Source organism: Bipolaris sorokiniana, assembly GCF_000338995.1.
Source record: "Bipolaris sorokiniana ND90Pr unplaced genomic scaffold COCSAscaffold_12, whole genome shotgun sequence".
NCBI lineage: Eukaryota > Fungi > Ascomycota > Dothideomycetes > Pleosporales > Pleosporaceae > Bipolaris > Bipolaris sorokiniana.
The window spans coordinates 548,162-568,743 of NW_006911906.1; the positions used below are offsets into that span (position 1 = coordinate 548,162).

Here is a 20,582-nt window from a genome sequence, read left to right on the forward strand (position 1 = left end):
AACATGGAGAGCGCAGACCCTGAAGATCCGGGGATAGTGCGGCTTAGGCAGGGGGTGGATGTGTGGGAAGCGGTCAAGACGTCACAGGCTCAGTTGCCATGGGAAACCAACGAATAGCAACAAGCTACGGGCAGCACCTCGACCGCGCCCCCCACCGCTTGTCTACAGCTTTGGTTCGTATATCTATCTTTCTACTCTTTCAAACTTGTTCAATTCACTACTAGTCTATTTATCAAAAACACTTGCGCTTGCGTACTTTTGTCAACACCTTTGACGCCACACAAACAGAGCAGTAAACACCGACGTTACATGTTCGCATCCAAGGAAAGAGAAGGCGCTTCGTCGCCAGGGCCTGGAGCCTACTATTCACAGTCCCAAATGAGTAAGTCTTACAAGCAGGGTTGCATTCTGGCCAAGGTTCTAACTGTATACGTGAAGAAAACTACCTACAAGACCTTCGCACAAACCGCCCCGCTCGTCCTACTGGAGCACGTCCTGCGCCTGCACATTTCAACACTTGGTCTAGCAGAACACCCAACCGGAATTCTGACTCATCAGCTGTGGCTGCGCTGCAAAGTACCTTCACAGACCCCGCTGCCGATGCCGACGCTCAACCCTCCGCCTCGCAAGAGCCAGGGTCGCACAGCCGAGCAACGTCAAGGACCAGCATAGAAAAGGCCGGAGGCCCTGGACGGCCACTTGTACAGGCGCCTCGTGGGAGAGAAAACTCACGATCCTCCTCGCACACGCGAACGCCAAGTATGATATACCGAGAACGCCAGGAGCGACAGGTGGAGCAGGATGAAGCCCGCGCTATTCGTGCAGCCATGGAAGATCTAGAGCTTGCGACGGAGGGGAAGATTTACGAGGCGGCACGAGACGAAGCCGCCGAGCTAGTCTGGAAGCACCGCAATCCAAATGCAGCGGAGAATAACCCACACGCGCCATACTCCTATCCCGGCCTGGGTAGAAAGAATAGCACGCAGCGAAGTCGGAGTGTTGAGCCCAAGGATCAGGATCTGCAGCGGGCCAATTCCAAGCTGCGAAAGCGACATTCGATGGGAAGTGCTACCTCAGGGAGCAGGAGCAGTAGCTTGCAGAGCAACGGGCCTGGAGGAAACACGGATGTATCTACTACTGGGAATGAAACGTCGGCCACTTCGCCAACCAAGGGGTGCTTTGACCTTAAGGGCAAGAAGTATGAGTCGCCGGCATTAGCCAAAGCTATCTCGGATCTGCCAGACTTTAAGCAACGACGGAGAAGCAGTGGTTCTCGTCGTACCGCCAGTGGAAGCCTCTTCCAAAACCCCAACGATCAAATTTACGAGGAGCCTGAAGAAGAAACATCACCTGCTCCTCGGCCGAAACCCGCCCCCGAACCATCGAAAATTGAGAAGCTACCATTGGGAGTAAGACGTAACCCCTTTATGCGATTTCAATCTATCAAGAGCAATCCATTGGTACGCTCAAGCACCGATCCCACCGTGGCCTCGAAGCGGCTCGACCGCTATGAGATACAAAAGAACCCACCAACCCAGTCTCGAAATGCCGGCTACACATTGAACTCTGCTGCATCAAAGTCAGCCGACAAGGACAAGGCAAATGCGGAGAACATGCTTGAGGTGAAGATGAAGGACGGCAAGGAGATAAGAAGTGAGGAGCTGCGTGCTGCGACTGGATTTCGCCTCAAGGACCGTAGTCCAAAGCTTCCTACGCCCACTGCTGTTTCTGATGCTCCAGGGCGACCAATTGTCTCTTTCAAAAAGGACTGGAATATTGTCGAGCTGAAAGAAGTCGCTTCTACGCTGTCTGATCCAGCACCGGTTCCTTCCAACAAACCCAAATCTGGCCAGCCTCCCCTGGTGCACGCTGCAACGGCCCCTGACGTGCCTACTATAAGTTTAGCACCGGATGTGCCCAGAAGAAGTACTACGCCAATCTCTCCTCCGGTCCCTGAGATCAACATTGCTGAGCCCAGTAACGGGCTGGCACCTGAAATACCCAAACGAAGCACCACGCCAAGACCACCTGAGACTCCAGCCATCAATGTCTCCTCTAGCAATGCCACTTCAGCGCTGCGAGGCGGCAAAGTTGATCGGCCCGCTATCAGTGTTCGTGAAGATCCTCCAGCACCAGCGCGACCCCTGCCATTGACCAGTTCGTTAAGGAAAGCTCAAATTCCAACGCGTCCCTCCGTGGCATCCATACCCACCATAAATGTCCCTGATTCTTCCCCCGCGCATTCTAGGACTACATCCACACCAAGTGTTCCTTCCATCTCGGTTTCGGAGACACCATCGAGTCGAAGCTACCACAGGCCTTCGTCGAGCTTCACAGCACCTGTCCCAAGTATATCAGTCAGCAACTCGCCATCTTTTGGACGGGGATCATCCTCAGCTTCTAGGTCCATGGCACCTGAAGTTCCATCAATATCGGTTAGTGAGTCGTCTACTCCCAAGCGTGGGTCAAGAGGAAGTACCCAGCCTATCCCAAGTATATCAGTGAGCGAGACGCCTGTACCAAGAAGAGGATCTACTGTGCCCTCTATCAATGTGACTCCTGATGTTCCAACGATATCTGTCAATCAGTCTCCAGCGTCCACCAGAGGACGACACAGTAACGTTCCTTCAATCTCCGTTAATCCTTCGGTGCCTTCAATCAACGTGAACACAACAAAGGGCTTTGGGCCTGCAGCTTCTACACGGCCTCTACCAGTACCAGGCGCTCAAAACAAATCGCACAGCTACAGTGGCTCTGGATCCGGTCGTACTCACTGGACGCCGACCACTGTGCGCACAGGCGCTCTCTGTACTCAATGTGCGCTACCCATTGCAGGTCGTATAGTCTCTGCAGGAGGCTCTCGCTTCCATCCAGAATGCTTCACATGCTATCAATGTGGTGAGCACCTCGAGTGTGTGGCCTTCTACCCCGAGCCGTCCAACAAGCACGCCGAACGTGTCCAGCGTATCCGCGCCCGTCTCACAGGCTACGACATTCCGTTCCTGCCCTCGCACCCTACAGCCGAAGACATGGCTCGTCTGGAGTACGATGATGGCACTGATGAATCTCCGCGGTTCTACTGCCACCTCGACTTCCACGAGCTCTTCTCTCCACGATGCAAGAGCTGCAAAACGCCCATTGAAGGCGAGGTCATTGTAGCATGTGGTGCAGAGTGGCACGCCGGCCACTTTTTCTGCGCTCAGTGCGGTGATCCTTTTGACAGCACGACGCCTTTTGTCGAGAAAGACGGGTACGCATGGTGTGTCAATTGTCATACGCATCGGTACAGTACAAAGTGCAAGGGCTGCAGGAAACCGGTTACGGATACGGTTGTCAAAGCCCTTGGAGCGGAGTGGCATACTAATTGCTTTGTTTGTGTGGTAAGCTTTTTTCCCTCCCATAGACGATGGATGGAATGCTAACGTGAAGACAGATTTGCTCTGGTCCCTTTGAAGATGGAAGGTACTTTCTCCGTGGCGACACGCAAGATCCCGTCTGTGTGAGATGTGAAGAGAGACGACTGAAGGCTTGATGAAGAAGAAGATGAAAAAAACAAATGAAAATGAAACATACGAGAAACGTACGAGACATAAGAACTAAACAAAAAAGCTTTGCTCAAGCATTCATGTATCGCGTGTTATTTTCTGTGATTTTGCTTTGCATTTTGGGGAGAAAAGGGCGCTGGTAGTAGGGCGTTGTTTTGGAGAAAACATATTTTGACTTTCATAAGATCTCATTTGCATATTATTGCAGACATTTAATACATACATATATGATCAAGTAACATTTGTTTGGATTTTACTAGATGTGCAACTTGCGTGACACACTTTTTTATATCAATTCTCGCTAAACAAAGGATATCTTACTACAACCACCCAATAGTCTCTCTCATACCATACCGCAACAAAAGATAGTACAAATACAAGAATGTGAAATGAAATGTTCTACTCAACCCCATCTCCCTCCTTCTCTTTCCTCTCCAACAATTCAAAATGGACAACGGAAGTAAACAATCCAACCTTCTACAAACTGAAATCGACATAAGACCACCCAGCTAACCACTCCTTTAATTAATCTTTTCTTTTCCTTCTTTGCCAAAGTACTCATTTCCGCCATCTAAACGTGCATTACTTTGCTACAGAGAAACGCAAAGAGGACATAAGGAATTATGTGTGATACTGTGGGAGTACGAGTTGTTCGTTTCGAATAACGCAACCAAAAGGAGGAAAAAAAAGTAGCTAGGGAGCGTTTCAGGGGAGAGGAAATCTATCATACGCTTTGATGTGGGAAGGTTGGAAAAAAAGGGGAGATGTAGATAAGACAGGGTTGAAAGATTGGTGAGGAATACAAAGGTGGGGAAGAAGAGAGAAGAAAGGAAGAAATGACAGTCTTGTAGACGCAATTGCAAGTGAAGAAAAAAAGAAAAAAAACTCCCCTCCCAGAAAAGAAGAATCAAGAAAAAAAAGACCAAAGCCCATCACAATCCCTCGCTGTTCAATACCATTCCTTGAAAGAAAGAAAAAAGACCCCCCCCCCCTTGGTAGCCAGAAATTTAGAAAGAACAAATTCAGAAGAAGAAAAAACCCCCTCCCCGCTCACACCCCAGTATCTCACCTCAATTTTCAGGAACCAAAAAAAAAGAAAACGGAAGCAAAGCTCAAACCGATTAAGCGCAGAAAACACACATGCTACACACACTCTCTCTCCCACCCCTGCTTACTCCTCCCTCACAGCCCCCCGAAACCGTTCGGGAGCCGGACTCGACTTCTTGACCGGCGGATCCAAAATTGTCGGACTGCTTAGGGGCTCGAGACTCTTTACTGGGGGAAAAACTGGCGTCTCGGAAAGATGATGGGTATGACTCGGCAATCTCACACCATCGTGTTTCGACGGCGCAGGAATAGGATCTGGGAGCATTTGCGCGGGCATTTGCGATGAAGGCGATGGCACGATGCGCATGGGGGCTGGAGCAGGCGAGGACATTGTTGCGGGGAGGGGCGCTGGGGATGAATGTTTTACTGGGGAGAAGGATGGGCGGTGGGCGGAGGACGGGGGGAAGGAGGAGTGGGGGCTGTTGAATTGGAAGTTTGGGGGGAGGCCGTTGGAGGGACGCGGGGATGCGGCGGGGGAGTGTTTGACGGGAGAGCCGCCGGCGGCGGAGGTGGGGCGGCTGAAGCTGCGGGCGTAGGAGGAGAGGGGTTGGGAGGATGGGGCGAAGGGGTTCGAGCTGAAAGGGTTGGCGCTGAATGAAATGTTGCCATTTTGGGGTAGGAGGGATGTGTGGGTGCCCTTTGTAGGACTGCTCTTTGTGGGACTGCTGGGTATCCGGTGGAGGTTGTAGGGCGGAGGCGATGATGTAGGCGATGATGGATGAGGACGTATGGGCGAGGACATGCTTCCGTTTGCGCCCTTTGTTGGTGATCCGTATGCGGCCTCAGATCTTTGGATACCAGGGGGTCCAAGAGCCTGACCTCGTGGTGATAGACTTGGTCCATCAACCCAAGGCTGTACAGGGTGCATGGAGGGCTGGAAGGCTTGTGGAGCAGAGGGTTGCGGTGCTGGTATCCGAATCGAGTCGAGTCCAGATGACTTGACACCATTTGTTCGTGACTGATCGTTAGACGCGGGCGATTGTGACGTTAGGCGTAGCTTCAGAGACGGAGGTTTGGGCTGCTCTGCCTCTGCCTCCTTGCGCTTACATGAAGTACAGACGAATATAAACTTGGGATCCTCTGTCTGCTTCTCAGTGATTCCATGGCATTTCATGTGTTGCCAGACATTACACTTTTCACAGGATATCTGGGGCGTGTCGTCGTTCTGGTCAAGGTTAGCACCTACTGAGAAGAATTGGACCTGTAATCTTACCAAGTTGGAGCCGTATTTGCCACATTTCTCACAGTCAAAGAACCAGTCCTCCTCTTCATTGAGCCTCTTGAGATCACTTTCATGTTTCTTCATCATGGCCTTGAGATGCCTCTCTGATAACCTCGCGCTACTAGAAGCCAGCTTCTGTTCGTTCTCCTGAAGTTTGCGCAGCTCCTCCTCTTTCAGAATTTTGGCAGTCTCTCGCTCCTTAAGCCGCTGCTCGCGGGTCATCCTGCGCGAGTCCTGTGCTTCCTCGAGTTTTTTCTGCTTCTCTTGCTCTGCCTTGGCCATGGCAAGTTCCTCCTGTCTCTTTCTCTCTGCTGCTTCAGCCTCCTCAATCTCCTTTTGTTTCTCGAGACGCGACGAGATTCGGGACGAGCGCTTCGCCATGGCTAGTTTGTGCATGTTCTCCAGTTCCTTCATTTTGCGAGCCTGCTTCCTAGCTTGTTCCTCGGCCAGCTTCTCCATGACGGGGATGACGTCTTCTTGGATGCGTTTGCATAATATCTTCTCATTTGGATCACGACTCTTTCGGATACTGTTAATGTACTCCTGATAATCTTCCAAAGTGACGCAGACGCATTCCCACTTCCTGCCTCCAAAGCCATCATCAACCTCTTCAGACTGTTCGCTTATTGCTTGTTCTTCTTCGGCAGTCTCCTCTGGCTCGGGAGTTGCTATCTTCTGTCGCTTGCTGGATCGGGAGCCCTTTAACTTTTTTGGCTTTGGTTTTGACTTTGTCTTTGCTGGTTCGGGGGGTGTGGGCGGATCTGTCATTCGGTACATGCGATTGTCATCAAGAATAAAGATGGTCCTTTCCTGTGAGTCCCAACCAGTGGGCTCCATGCGCTGAAGACCAGGATTAGCGACATTGCAAACGATCGGCCATGTAATGCTTACCCAGAGCGCCTGCTCTCCATCCGTTGCAGCCATCTTCTCTCTTATTGAGTTTGGATTGTTCAGCGTCCATACAGACAATTGTTGTAGCACGCGTATCTTTGTGAAGACGTCGAAATCATTGAATTTGAGGGGCTCTTCATCCTCGCCAAAGGGGTTTCGGGTGGGCGCTTTGGCGACGTACTGTCGGCGGGCGTATTCATCGAATATTTCCAGTCTGGCATGTTGTTAGAGGCGGCGGAAGATGCGCAATGGCAGAGACGTACGTAAGGCCCTTGTGTGACGACACATGCTTCAGCAGCGCCAGGCCAATCTGAGCAAGTTTGTCCGAGGGTTGTGGCTTGAGGCATTCGGACTCGAGATCCTATGGATGTGTCAGTGGGTGCTGTATCAAGCATGGGCGGGTGCAGTGCCAGGGACGGCGGGCGCAAGTTGCATCTACCTCAATGTCGAAGTCCCTGTCGATCTTGACGGCATCGCCAAACAGGCTGATGTACTGGGCGAGATTGGCAAACTGCCACATGTTGCGCAGTTTTTGTAGGGTGCTCGGCTCTGTTACAGGCGCCTCGACGTCCATTTCGTCGGCGGCGCGTTTTCGAGAAGGCATGTCTGCGATGCCTCGCGTGCGGCGACGCGTGCGATTGGCGATACGGAGGTGGCGAAGGGACGAGGGGGTTTACGGGGTATGCGTCTGTTCAGATGGCGATGGGAGGATAGGGCAGTGTTGGGCGTCGGGGTCGCGTAGGCAGGGCGGAGGAGTGAATGTGGCTCTATCCTGGTGTATGTCGAGAGTATGAAGTCGCGCGACGGGGAATCGGAAAAAGGCGCTTTACCCCTTTCGGCTTTCCCGCGGATCTCAGCGCCTTTAGGGGAGCCTCACCAAGCAGCACCATGTGTTTCCGATTGAGGCGCCTTACTCCTGTGTGTATATGTAGTGTAGTGTAGTAGTAGTACGGACGTACGGAAGACACGTGACAATACTCGAGCATGCCTAGACTGAGTTCATTTCATTTATCCAGTGTTATTTGGTGTATACATAGTAGTCGCTTGTGGTTGGTGTAGTTGCTCGAGGGCGATGAAACAGGGCAAGCAAGGCATCGAGCCATACGCCTGTCAAAGCGGTGCCCAGGCCGTTGCGAGATGGCGATTACGCGTTTGGATGAAGGTGTGGAGCTGTGTGTGGGCATGCGCCGCGCAAGCGTAGGCCACAGTGGTGTGGCTGGAGAATGGGACAGGCAGAGTAAGGGGTCTGCTGCGTAGTCAGCCTTAAGCTGTTTCGGAGCGGCCAAGACGTGTTGGTTCTTGGTGTGGTCGTCGGATTAGTGTCTATGCATGCGCGTGTGCATGCGTTGATATGGGGCCACGCACAAATCCATCCAGAAGACGGCTTTCTATGGTTCGTAGCAATAGATATGTTTAGCACACGGCTACACTACATACGTCGCCCTGCAGTACTAGGAAATTCACCAGCCACAGGGACCTGGCACGACGTTGGCCTAAAAATACACGCACCCTCCCATCGGGCCCGTCCCATCTCTGCTAACAGCTAGAACAACTCGGATGCCCGTTCGTGCGGAGTCGAGCCGGACGTAGCCTAACCGTCTTCGCCGTCGGGGCCTCGGAATCCCTGCTTGCTGTGGCTCAGGGCTCAGGGCTGCGGGCGCCGTCCCGCTCTCGGTCAACAACGTCTTGTAAACTTTCCCACAACTCTCCCTCACCACCCGCCCTGTGCCCTCCTGCGCCGAGCACACGTATCCTGTCCACGCCTACCCGCGCCCTACTCTCCGCCCTGCATTCGCCTGGCTGCTGCCTGCACCCTACATGATTGCGCCATAGCACCCTCACACACACACGCAGCCACACACTGCGCCAGTCGGGGCTGATGCTGAGGTGAAGGTCGCAAGTCAGCCAGTACGCTCCAATGTCCTACCCAGATCCCAACCACGGCCGAAGACACACCAACGAACCAATCCCTCTGCAAGATCTCAACCGCCCGCCAGATCAAACCGACAACCATGCGCCGCACCACCAGCACAACCGCTCCCTTAGCGACCGCGGCCGCAACCTGCTCAGAAACTCAGGCGCCATGGGATCGGCTCACTTCCGAGACTCTCAGTACGCCCCCATTGCCGACGTCTCGCCCAGTCCCACACGACATGCACACCGCCCCCAGATAAATACCAGCCTGGCCTCCACCCACCAAATACGCAGAGTGGACGACGACGATGGCAGCTCGCCCTTGGACACGGGCGCGTTCCAGGCTGCCATCGGCTTCGGCATGAGCATGCAGTTCCAGGGCGAAACCTCACCTCCCATTCCCGCGCCCGCTTCGCCAATGTCGTACGTGCCCTTGGACAGCGAGCCAGATCTCCATCGATCAATCTCGGAAGACCAGCACAGCTACTTCTCGCCCACCTACGACGACACGGACCGCCTCACAGATCCGCGCAACCTCCAGCCCATGAGCGGATCCGCTGCTCCCACCACCCCAACCCGCCAAGACCGATCGAGTTTTCAAAGTGTGCACTTTCTCAGTCCTGGAGATGCCGCATCAGGTGCGCGCCATGGCGGCGACGACATTGGCCAGGTCGAAGCTGCCACAGGCAACCTGAGAGACTCAAGAGGAAGGAGCCGGTCTCTATCGCCTGGTCAGTTTGGCTCACCTCTGCATCGGGCTGGTACCATCATGCGGAATATGTCCCAGCGTGTCATCAACGTCACCAACGACTCTGAGGTTACGGAGCGCACCATACGCAGAAAGTCGTCGACGCACAATTCCCGTATCCTCGAACCTCCGTCATTTCCGGCACTATCGGAATACGCCATCGATGGTCCTACCTCGCCGGTGCCCTCTACACCGATAGAGAAACCCCCTTCGCCTATTGCTTACCAGCGGAAACCAAGCTGGCAGCGCCCTTCGAACCCCTTGCGCGGAAAGAGTCTAGGCATCTTCCCTGCCGACAACAAGCTGAGGATGAAGTTGTGTGACCTCTTGGTACACCCAGTGACTGAGCCGCTGCTTCTCATACTCATCATCGTCCAAACAGTACTATTGGCTGTTGATGCCAGCACAAAGGCACAGTACAACCCCGAGGCAAGGGACAAGTTTGCTACGTTTGGAAATATTGATTTTGCTCTATTGGGTCTTTTTGTGGTATACACTCTCGAAGTCATTGTCCGTATCATCGTGTCTGGCTTCATCATCAACCCTGTCGAGTACAGCACTATCAATCGACAGGTTGGACTTAGGGAGGCTGTCTTTACCAAAGCAGACCAGATATTTAGCGGTTTTCAGCGACAACCCTCGCAAAGAAAGAGTGGCATCAGCCCCAAGCCTGCTCAGGATCCCCAGCAACCTTCGGTACTGCGCGCCTTCACCACTGCACAAATGTACCCAGACGAGGGCCCCACCGATCCACGTCAGCAACAGCGTATCCGTTTGGCACACCGCGCCTATCTCCGACACTCCTTCAATCGCGCCGACTTTGTCGCTGTCACTTCATATTGGATTGCCTTCATTCTGGGACTCTGGAACATCAACAACAGCAGAGTGATTCTTGTATTCCAGATGTTGAGTTGTTTACGTATCGTCCGCCTTTTGAATCTTACTAGCGGTACCTCGGTCATTCTCCGGAGTTTGAAGAAGGCTGCTCCTCTGCTGGTCAATGTAGCCTTCTTGATTTGCTTCTTCTGGCTCCTCTTCTCAATAGTCGGTGTTCAAAGCTTCAAGTCAAGTCTTAGGAGAACCTGCGTGTGGCAGGCCCCACAGGGTGAAGAAAACTTTACCAATTCGAACCAATTCTGCGGTGGACACTTACTTGACGAACCTGGTATCCATTCAGCAGGATACATACCCGCTGCAGGCAGGCCTAGTGGGCCAGAAGGCGGTAAAGGCTTCCTATGTCCAAAGGGCTCACTCTGCGTCGAGAGCACTAATCCGTCCGAGGGCACGCAAAGCTTTGACAATATCCTCCAGTCGCTCGAACTTGTCTTCGTCATCATGTCGTCCAACACCTGGTCTAGCGTGATGTATACTGTAGCAGACACCGACTACCTCATCAGCGCCATTTTCTTTATTGTTGGAATCATCATCATGAGTTTGTGGCTGATTTCACTGCTAATTGCTGTCATTACTTCTTCTTTCCAAATCATCCGTGAAGAAAGCAAAGCCAGTGCCTTTACTGGAGAAGAGATCAAAGAAGAGCCGACCGACAACAGCAACGAGAAACAACGTATTAGCTCTCTCAAACGTTTTTACGACAAAACTCGATTCTTTTGGGTGGCTGTCATAGCATTTGGACTGGTTGCCCAGATGATGCGGAGTGCCAATATGAGCAACTTTCGTAGATCGTTCATCGACACGGTAGAACTGATTGTTACCCTTATCCTGGTTCTCGAGATCCTCATCCGGCTCATTGTCGACTGGAGGAATTTCTTCCGGAGCAAGCGAAACGTCGTAGATCTTTTTATTGCCATCACTACAGCAATCATTCAATTACCCGCTATCAAATCCGCGCATAACGGAAAGGCTTATGCTTGGCTAACAGTCTTCCAAATCATCCGCGTCTACCGCGTTGTCTTAGCTATACCCGTGACGCGGGATCTCATTGTGAGTTTTTCATCACTCGTATTGGGGTAGAGCCTAGTTAACGATATTTCCAGATGATTGTGTTTAAAAATGCCAGCGGTCTGCTGAATCTAATTCTCTTCGTGTTTCTTCTAACCTTCCTGGCATCCATCTTTGCTTCGCAGCTGTTCCGGGGCGAAATTCCAGAAGAAGATGATAGCGGAGAACCGATCCGAATAGCCTTCTTTGATATCTACAACTCCTTTCTGGGAATGTATCAGATCTTTTCCAGTGAAAACTGGACCACGATCTTGTTCAATGTCACGAGTTACCAAAAACCCTTTGGCATAGCATGGATAGGGGCATCGTTTTGTATCTTGTGGTTCATTTTTGCCAACTGTAAGTCTAAAGCTCTTGATATGTGTAAATACCACACCCTAACATTCTAAAGTCATTGTTCTGAACATGTTTATTGCTATCATCCAAGAAAATTTTGATGTCTCTGAAGATGAAAAACGTTTGCAGCAAGTCAAGGCATTCCTCCAGCAGAAGGAGGACGGTCTGACTTCTTCTACTGGGTATGTTTAAACTATCTATCAGAGCTAGATTGCCTGCTGACCACTTGTAGTAACCTGTCCCTTTCATCCATTTTCAAGCTTGGCCAAGCGCGCCGTCGAGACCCTCTAGATTACGGCCATGCTGCTACTGAAATGCTTCTAAAAGATGCGGTCGTTCGCGACTTCCTCGATGAAGGTAACGGGCACACAAGCACACCAGAGGCAGAACCTCCTCGACCAGGCCTTCGCTCCGCGAAAACTATAGTGGGATCTGGCACCATGTCCACCATCTGGCAACGTTTTCTGCGGCGCGTTGCCAATCGCGAGCCGAATCCCTTCTATGCTCCCTTGGACTTTGGTCGTGCATACGAGGACCTCGATCCAAGTAGCATGGCGAAAGAAGTAGTTTCAGCCACGGAGAAACGTAAAAGGGCTCAGCGCGAGTATCTGCGGAACCACCCCAACTACAACGTATCTCTGTTTATTTTTCGTGTCAACAATCCGATACGGAAGTTCTGCCAACGCGTTGTTGGCCCCGGCCGAGGCGGCGACCGCATTGAAGGAGTTGCTCCATCTGTCCCCATCTGGTATGCATTTTCGGCATTCATCTATGCAGCAATCATTGCAATGGTGCTCTTGGCCTGCATCACAACGCCGCTGTATCAGCGGGAATATTTTATGCGTCACGAGTTCAGTGTCAAGAACTGGTTTGTATGGGTAGACATGGGTTTCGCCATTCTCTTCAGCGCCGAGGCTCTGATCAAAGTCATCGCTGACGGTTTCTTCTGGACACCAAACGCCTACTTCCGCGGCTCCTGGGGATTTATCGACGGTGTTGTGCTCATCACTCTATGGATCAATGTTGGCACATCGTTTTTGAACGAGGGTCAAGTCACTCGAACCGTCGGCGCCTTCAAAGCTCTCAGGGCTCTTCGTTTGCTCAACATCAGCGACAGCGCGCGGAATCACTTCCACTCACTTATTATTCGTAGCTGGTGGAAGCTCCTTTCGGTGAGTAGGATCGCACATACGCATCGACATTACTAATGAATGACCCAGGCTGCCTTTGTCTCCATGAGTTTGTTGATTCCATTTGCCATATACGGTCTGAATTTATTCGTCGGCCAGATGCAGTCCTGCAATGACGGTGATTTCCCAGCAGGGGCCAACCTCAAGGACTGTGTTGGAGAATACGACAGCTCGCCGTTCGAATGGACTGTTTTGGCCCCTCGCCAAGCCTCGAATCCCTTTTACGACTTTGACAATTTTGGAGACTCCCTCTTCATCCTGTTCCAGATTGTATCCCAAGAAGGCTGGACAGACTGTATGTGGACTGCAATGAGTATTACTGGATTTTTTACGCAACCGGAACCCAGAGCGGCCTCAGCCAACTCGATCTACTTCATCATCTTCAACTTGCTCGGCGCCGTCTTCGTCTTGACTCTATTTGTGTCCGTCTTCATGCGCAACTACACGGAACAAACGGGAGTTGCCTTCTTGACGACCGACCAGCGATCTTGGCTCGAATTACGGAAGCTTCTCCGTCAAGTTTCCCCATCGAAGCGTCCATCGTCGACCAAGCAACGAGAAAGCTGGGAAGAATGGTGTTACCGTCGAGCTATCACCAAGACTGGATACTGGCAGAGGTTCGTCACCGGTGTTTTGATATTACATCTCATGTTGCTCTGCCTGGAATGGTATCCAGGTTATGGTCCTTGGGAAACTGCCCGAGACTACATTTTTCTTGTCCTTACAATCGCCTTCATTGCAAACGTAGTCATTCGGATCATTGGTCTTTCCTGGCACCGCTTCCGGAAGAGCGCATGGGACATGTTCTCGATCTTTTCTGTCACGGGAACCTTTGTGACATCGATTCTTGTACTAGCAAGAAAAGACATTCGGGTCTTCGTCCAGCTCCACAAGCTCTGTCTTGTATCGATTGCCCTTTTACTCATTCCACGGAACAATTCGCTGGACCAGCTTTTCAAGACGGCGGCGGCAAGTCTTGCATCAATTGGCAACCTGCTTGCTACGTGGTTTGTATTGTTCCTCGTATACGCTATTGCTCTCACGCAAACGTTCGGTCTCACTCGATTTGGGGAAAACGAAACTGGAAACATCAACTTCCGCACTGTACCCAAGGCGCTCATTTTCCTGTTTGTCACGAGTGGAGGCGAGGGCTGGAACGAGTTCATGGAAGACTTTGCAGGTGTTGACAAGCCTTACTGCACGGTAGGAGACCGATACTTCAATAGCGACTGTGGCAGTCCCGAGTGGGCACGAGCATTGTTCATTAGCTGGAACATTTTGAGCATGTACATCTTCGTCAACCTGTTCGTTTCGTTGATCTACGAGAGTTTCTCGTACGTCTACCAGCGGAGTAGTGGACTGTCCGTCATCAGCCGGGAAGAGATTCGTCGCTTCAAGCAGGCGTGGGCAGAGTTTGATCCTAACGGGACAGGCTACATTTCAAAGGACGTGTTTCCAAGGCTGCTTGGAGAACTCTCTGGCATTTTTGAGATGCGTATCTATGATGGTGATTTCACCATTGGTGCGCTCATTGAGGAGTGCAGTGTGACGAATCGACGGGAGTCGAATCTGCCAGTCGCAGGCCGCGAACCGACCAAAGAAATTGACATTGACAAGCTGAACCGTCGGTTGGCACAGCTACCTGTGGCAGAAATTCAGCGCAGACGAAAACGCATGAACACATTCTACGAGGAGGTGCATGTCTCAAGCGACCCGGATCGAGGCATCCAGTTCTCTTCATTGCTCATGATCTTGGCACATTACAAGGTCATCAATGACAACAAGAGCTTGAGGTATGTGTTGAAAGCACTGTGCAAGAAAATGACTAACAATTGGTAGACTGGAAGAATTCTTGAGACGTAGGGCTCGCCTGCAGCGAGTGGAAGAAGCAGTCCGCCGCAATGTGGTTGTTGGCTTCTTCGACACGCTGTATTGGGCGCGACGATTCCGCCGCGCCATGGAACTGAAGAAGCAGGGACGCATGGCAACGGTTCCACAGTTTACGGTTCCGGAGATTTTTATTGACGACGAAGACATTACCAATGCCAAGCGAGGTCCTGCAGTAGAGAGTCCTCTCTTCTCACCTCAAGACCTGTATGCTCCATCGCCAAGGAACTCTGCTGGGCCTTCGCTCCCGCATTTGCAAACCGACCAAAATCGAAGTGGAAACAGTTCGGCTCAGCAGTCACCGACTGGGTCACCTACACGAAGAAGCGCACAGCCAGCATCGCCCATGTCGCCATCTGGAGCGGATCCAGAGTGGCAGTTTGCGTCTGCGCTTAGCCGGCCACCGAGTCCGCTAGAGGCAGAGCGTGGGCAGGGCGACAGTCGCAGCCGAGCGAATAGTGCAGTTAGCGCAGCCGATGTTTTGGAGGTGCTAGACAACTCAGTATGGGGAGAAAGTATCAGGAGAAGTTTTACAACCAAGAGGCGCAGCTAGGCTAGGCTAATAGCGGCTGAGTAAGGTGTTTTGCAGGGGGGGATACGAGCCGGTCTAGCAAGCTGAAGGGCAGTTTGTTGACCGTGACGATCAAAAGGGAACTCGGCGTTAGTACTGGAAATGGGGATTTGACAGGCGGGAGGGGGGGCAAGTCTTGGGGGTTCGTTGTTGCAGACACTCGGGACAGTAATGGTGCAACACGTGTTGCATCAAGCTCGAGAGAAGGAACCAAACACGCACGCGAGCGGTCTCAAGCCGACACAGGCACATAGGCATGGAAATAGTAGCAAACCTGATCTGCACGGGGAGGAGGTACTAGAAGGTACGGCATGGGAACGGGTCGTAATCGAGGCCATCTTGGCGCCAGTGTACTTAATGGTTGCGGTGGGGTAGATGCTGTGGTGGTATGTTGTGGCGTGTTGTGGCGCGGACTTTTTGACATTGCATAGCGTTGGCGTTGAAGTAAGTCACGACTACTTACACTGTAGAGTTGGTAGACTACCTATCTGAATGGACTGTTATCTTTTCCCTACATATGCATGTATGCTTTGACTGTGATGGGCGTGGTGGGTGGCAAACTCTATGTATGTAGTGTATGTACGCAGAAGCGAGGGGGGTGGGTATGCTGGGCTGATGGGCTTGTATCTTAAGGTTTGAGCCGGTATGTCATGGACTCGCTTGCGGCTGACTGTGCGGTCAAACGCGAGGGAGCAGCACAGCGGCATTAATACGAGCATGTAGTCGGTTGGGGGGGGGTCCATGATTGCGGTGGCGATGATGATGATGATGATGATGGTGATGACGACGGGCGTCTTGGTGATGGACTGACAAGTAGCAGTCATGACGACTAGCCCTACTCTCTTTCCCTCTTGGGTCTGTACACTTATTGCAAAGGGGCCAGCGGTGGTCCACAGCTTATCTCGCAGCGTGACCTTGGCACATTGGTGGATGAGGACGAGAGCAGCGGATACGAATACCATTAGAAACGCTAGTCTAGGCGAGCTGGTTGGCATCCCGTACCTGAAACTCGCGCGTTGCGCATGACCCAGCGACGCATTTGCGTGCATGTGCAGTGCCTCGTTTTCCATCAGACAATAGACACGGACAAGCCGTCGATGCGTCGCCTGCATTACAACGGCATCTCGATTCGTCTTGTGGCCGGGGGCATCTGAAACACTGGGTCGGCCGTCAGACAGCTCGGCATCCCTCCGTCGCCCCCCGAGGATCATACTGCTTGCGGCCACCGGCTGTCTGTCGCAGATTGTTGTTGCGTCACACAGCTACGGAGACGGCGCGGGCTTCATGTGCTGTGTGGGCGGCCAGCGAGCGAGGGCTGGTTGGTTGCAACGCGAGAAACAAGACGATGGGGTGCATTGTGTCTGAAGCCAGCTAGATTGGTATAGATGCTCCGGTGAGAACACTCATCTGTCTCTTGCACCCAATCGGTCGCTTGCACCCTTACGTACTGGTACTACGCTTTTCTACTGTGATGACGGTACGGGACGCCATCGGCGGAGACGCCTGCACGGTAAAAAATGCCCATCATGTAAGGTAAGTGTGTGTGAGTGTGTGTGCAAGTATGTGCATGAGGGGGACGGATGTTCCAGTCGCATACAAAGGGCAAAGATAAGGAAGAAAGAAAGGGACTCGTCGCAACATCAAGGCCCCATAGTACGTAACCAGAACAAAATCGACGCTCAATGCGCTATATCCCTTCGGCCGAAAGCAAGCAAGCAAGACGTTGAGGATACGTCCATCACCCACAATCCGGTGGTTGAGCATAGAGAGAGGGAGATATGGATCATCCTTACTCGATCCAATGCTATGCAATCTCCCCTATCAATTGCAGGGCCTCTGGCTGGAAATGAGCAGAGCAATTTGTCCGCGGCGCCCAGCAAGGGCCCAACAAAGCCCACTGTAGACGACTCTGGTGGTAGGAAACCAACGCCCATCGACTTCCCGCTCGCTAGTTCGCTTGGGCCGGCGATCAAACAATGGGTCAGAACCCCCGCCCCTGCCCACTTGAAGCGTCGTTCCATGGTTTGAGAAGTTCCCTGGCACACGCAACACGCACACGCACTGGCGTCCTCTTAACCCACAAGATGCGACACGACAGCTTTGGAGGGGGAGGGGGTAGGAGGAAAAAAGGGGATCCGCATCTGTTTCTCTGCTGCGTCTCAAAAGGCTGCTGTCATCTCGTTCTTTTCCCGAAAAACTGCTGAATCATTTCCCCCTCTTTCTTCTACGATTCATTCGTTGCTTTTTGTTTTTTTTCTTCCATTGTGTCGTGGCTGGTATTACTACACACAACAAACACCCATCCGTCTTACTTTAACGGCAAAACGCACGTCAACGCAACGACCCAACGCTTATTTCACTTACGCCACGCTACATTAACGCGCAGACGATTCAAATCTCAACAAGGTTTTCCCGCATCGTTCTCTTGTGCTTTATCTCGGTCCATTTTTGGTGGGAAGAGCCAAATCTACACGAAACTCGCACGCCTTACCCTTTTATCCAACTTTGTTCCACCCACACAAGCTCAGACCCGTCTGTCATCCCTACCCGCCGGGAACATATCTTTGCTTGTCAACGTCATTTACCGTTGCTTGACTCGCTAAAAGAAGACTGAGAGAGAGCTGACGGGACCCGTATCCTTGGTTACCTTCGCCGCCAACCTTGTCTAAGACTATCCTTATACCTTGCTTTGCCCTCTTCCACATCGCTTCCTTTGCTTCTTCTCTTCTCCAACTATCACCCTCTGGAAAGGAACAGTCGGACTCTCTTCTTCTTCTTCTTGATCGACATTCATCAAACCACCTCTACATTCACTGAGAAGAACCTCTCAAAACAACTTCACTCAACCAACAACAACAAAGCCAAAATGCCTTCCTCACCATCCCGCACCAACCGCTTCCAATCCTTCACCCCCCTCCGCAGCACCACCGGCTCCCTCCGCCGCCTCAAGACAGCCTTCAGCCCCACCCGCGGCGTCTCCATGCGCTCCGCCTCCCCCTCCTCCATCCTCACCTCTTCCTCCATGACCTCCCCGCTCACGCGCAACTCGTCGCCGCACAGCCAGCGCTCCTCATCGGGCTCGTCGCTGCGCGAGTTGCTTGCTGTGCGCCGCAAGCCCAGCGTCCTCGAGTTCGAGCTCGAGGAGGAGAAGCATCTGTTTGAGCAGGGGCTGGATGTCCTAGAGCCCAGGCCGAGTGCGGGCAGGGGGTCGAGTGAGGTGCTTGTTGTAGGCATCTTTGAGGTGTTGGATGGAAAGCGATAAAGCGGCCTCGCTCTTCATCTGGCGTGTTTTTTTTTTGCTTTTTGGGATCGGAACCTTTTATGATGGATGAAGGTGGTGTGATGGAGATTTGGCGTTTTTTTCTTCCTTTTTTTTCCTTTTGAAACTTCTTCTTCGATGGAAAAGTACGCTGGGTCTTGCTTTTGCCATGGGCGGGTTGTGATCTCCCCTCACCTCCCCTTTTTTCTCCTTATCCTTCTTGCCTAGTAATGCAGGGCGAGGATGGGTTGTTTCCTTTTTGTTCCTTTTTTACACTTCTTTGCTTGCTATGCAGGCACCCCCATACAGCTTCTTTTAACTACGGTCGGCGGAGGGGAGGGGTAACAAGAACGCCTTTTACCCTTCCTTCCCCGATACTCCCATCAAGCTGGTTTTCTTGGTTTTTTAACACCCTTTTTTTTGCGACTCTGGGAGGGAGGGGGACTCGGTGGATGTTTCCCCTTCTTCATCGCACTTTGTCCTCCCAACGAAGGGACATCCAGGGGCACTTGTTTTTTTGTTCCTTAGACGGGTGAGATGAAGAATATCACCATTCACCTTGGTGTGCTTTTCATGAAATACGAATAGAGAATTCAACTTTTTTTTTGAACAAATGAGCTCGAACTGTTTGTACTGTGATGATTAGGTTTTGTGTTTGAAGTGAATACGTTCTGCCAAAAAATCTTTTGTAAAAGAGTCTAAGTGAATCGATTAACAGGCATGGTCTGCATACAATACTTTAGTGGTGTCTAGTAGCCAAAGGAGGCTCAGTCTGCTTTGGCTTGCTCCAGGTCACGTGTCAAGGTATATTACATAATATCTAGATCATTGATAGAAGTCCGAAGAATCTGCAAAGTTTGAACCTAAGTATTGTTTTCATTCCCAAATGCAAATATTCTTATGCCATGTTTTTGAAAAGAGCAGCCTACATATTGCTAATGTTGCACTGACTTGGGGACGTTCTAAAAGTAGCAACACCCACATTAACGATACTACGAATTAGTGTAGAGTCTCTGTTACATTTTATTGTATCATGTTATGGTGTGTAAACGTTGTGGTAAAGGTAGATTCAGAAGGTTCCAGGCGGTAGGAAATCCACCAGTCTCGACAGTAACTCGAAAACATGACTTAGGATTTGTTGAATCAAATCTGTAAAGACTAAGTATCCTGTCAAGCTACTTTCACAGCAAGTCTTGTATGCACCAAAATCGTCATTTTTCGCCTGGAGACATGCGGGACCGGCGTAGTATCGCAGCCACGACTACATAGAAAGAAATGAACAGTTAGAAACATCTTCATTTCTCTTTCCATCTGCTCTGCAATTCGAAAACCTTACCAAACCCAAGCAATAAACCTTATCCCCCCTCCCCCCTTTCTTTCATGCAGAACACATCAGGCAAAGAAAAAAAAACAGGTCATCAGGTCACGCCACCGTAATATACACACTTTACCCCCTACGGTCCGATGCACTGCTGACTTTGCCTTACAAGCGCCGGCTAAAATCAACCTGTTGAGCTGCGAATAGACCATATTTTTGCTCACGTGGTGAGATGTGGTGCAGAAATAAGTGGAGAGGTTTTATGTGCAGAGAGGGATGCGTTGGTCATGTAGAGGGTAGGAGGCTGATGAGTACTAGGGGCGTGGAGGATGAAATTTGGTACTTGCTATGCGAGTGACTACGTAAGCTATGTAACTATTATGAAGGCAATTGAGAGGCAGGAGACCTATAGTGTTAGAGCGTGATGGTGATTGAGTGGGAAGATGTAATATCACGACATATATTATATGCCTCTGGGCATTTGGGAAGTGTCTGGATACCTGTCCAGATATCTCTCTTATGATAAACACAAAGAACCGAACCACGTAACTACAACCTTATACTACGTAAAAATACTATCAGAATAAAGTTAAAACGTGCTAGAATCTGACACTGCTTTTATTTTTCCTAGA

The 20,582-nt window shown here is 51.4% G+C and overlaps 5 protein-coding genes across 5 annotated transcripts; 3 read left to right on the forward strand and 2 right to left on the reverse strand.

Moving 5' to 3' along the window:
• Positions 1-309: 309 nt before the first annotated feature.
• Positions 310-3,532, forward strand: COCSADRAFT_173807 (uncharacterized protein; the record flags this gene model as incomplete). Its single annotated transcript, XM_007704620.1, has 3 exons — positions 310-382; positions 439-3,380; positions 3,434-3,532. The coding sequence occupies 3 exons, from the start codon at positions 310-312 to the stop codon at positions 3,530-3,532; spliced, it is 3,114 nt and encodes a 1,037-aa protein (XP_007702810.1).
• A 987-nt stretch (positions 3,533-4,519) lies between these two features.
• On the reverse strand, positions 4,520-7,380 carry COCSADRAFT_201892 (uncharacterized protein). Its single transcript, XM_007704621.1, has 5 exons — positions 7,205-7,380; positions 7,029-7,126; positions 6,766-6,979; positions 5,866-6,714; positions 4,520-5,817 (listed from the first exon to the last, which is right to left on the reverse strand). The coding sequence occupies exons 1-5, from the start codon at positions 7,367-7,369 to the stop codon at positions 4,717-4,719; spliced, it is 2,427 nt and encodes an 808-aa protein (XP_007702811.1). The 5' UTR covers positions 7,370-7,380; the 3' UTR covers positions 4,520-4,716.
• A 1,118-nt stretch (positions 7,381-8,498) lies between these two features.
• COCSADRAFT_231951 (uncharacterized protein) lies at positions 8,499-15,409 on the forward strand. The gene is made up of 6 exons (XM_007704622.1): positions 8,499-11,371; positions 11,425-11,728; positions 11,781-11,907; positions 11,958-12,897; positions 12,946-14,708; positions 14,755-15,409. The coding sequence occupies exons 1-6, from the start codon at positions 8,684-8,686 to the stop codon at positions 15,353-15,355; spliced, it is 6,423 nt and encodes a 2,140-aa protein (XP_007702812.1). The 5' UTR covers positions 8,499-8,683; the 3' UTR covers positions 15,356-15,409.
• A 343-nt stretch (positions 15,410-15,752) lies between these two features.
• On the reverse strand, positions 15,753-16,794 carry COCSADRAFT_231953 (uncharacterized protein). The gene has a single exon (XM_007704623.1). The coding sequence runs from the start codon at positions 16,582-16,584 to the stop codon at positions 15,874-15,876; it is 711 nt and encodes a 236-aa protein (XP_007702813.1). The 5' UTR covers positions 16,585-16,794; the 3' UTR covers positions 15,753-15,873.
• A 1,445-nt stretch (positions 16,795-18,239) lies between these two features.
• COCSADRAFT_96704 (uncharacterized protein) lies at positions 18,240-18,635 on the forward strand (the record flags this gene model as incomplete). Its single annotated transcript, XM_007704624.1, has 1 exon — positions 18,240-18,635. One exon carries the CDS (start codon positions 18,240-18,242, stop codon positions 18,633-18,635), a length of 396 nt encoding a protein of 131 aa, XP_007702814.1.
• Between the last annotated feature and the right edge of the window lie 1,947 nt (positions 18,636-20,582).

Coding starts and splice junctions, on each gene's coding strand:
- COCSADRAFT_231953 (XM_007704623.1), bottom strand. CDS start 16,584: ATGATCCTCGGGGGGCGACGGAGGGATGCCGAGCTGTCTGACGGCCGA.
- COCSADRAFT_201892 (XM_007704621.1), bottom strand. CDS start 7,369: ATGCCTTCTCGAAAACGCGCCGCCGACGAAATGGACGTCGAGGCGCCT. Junction 6,980..7,028: donor TCGTCACACAAGGGCCTTAC/GTACGTCTCTGC, acceptor ACAACATGCCAG/ACTGGAAATATTCGATGAAT. Junction 6,715..6,765: donor ATGGAGAGCAGGCGCTCTGG/GTAAGCATTACA, acceptor CCTGGTCTTCAG/CGCATGGAGCCCACTGGTTG.
- COCSADRAFT_231951 (XM_007704622.1), top strand. CDS start 8,684: ATGTCCTACCCAGATCCCAACCACGGCCGAAGACACACCAACGAACCA. Junction 11,729..11,780: donor GTGGTTCATTTTTGCCAACT/GTAAGTCTAAAG, acceptor AACATTCTAAAG/TCATTGTTCTGAACATGTTT. Junction 11,908..11,957: donor GGTCTGACTTCTTCTACTGG/GTATGTTTAAAC, acceptor GACCACTTGTAG/TAACCTGTCCCTTTCATCCA.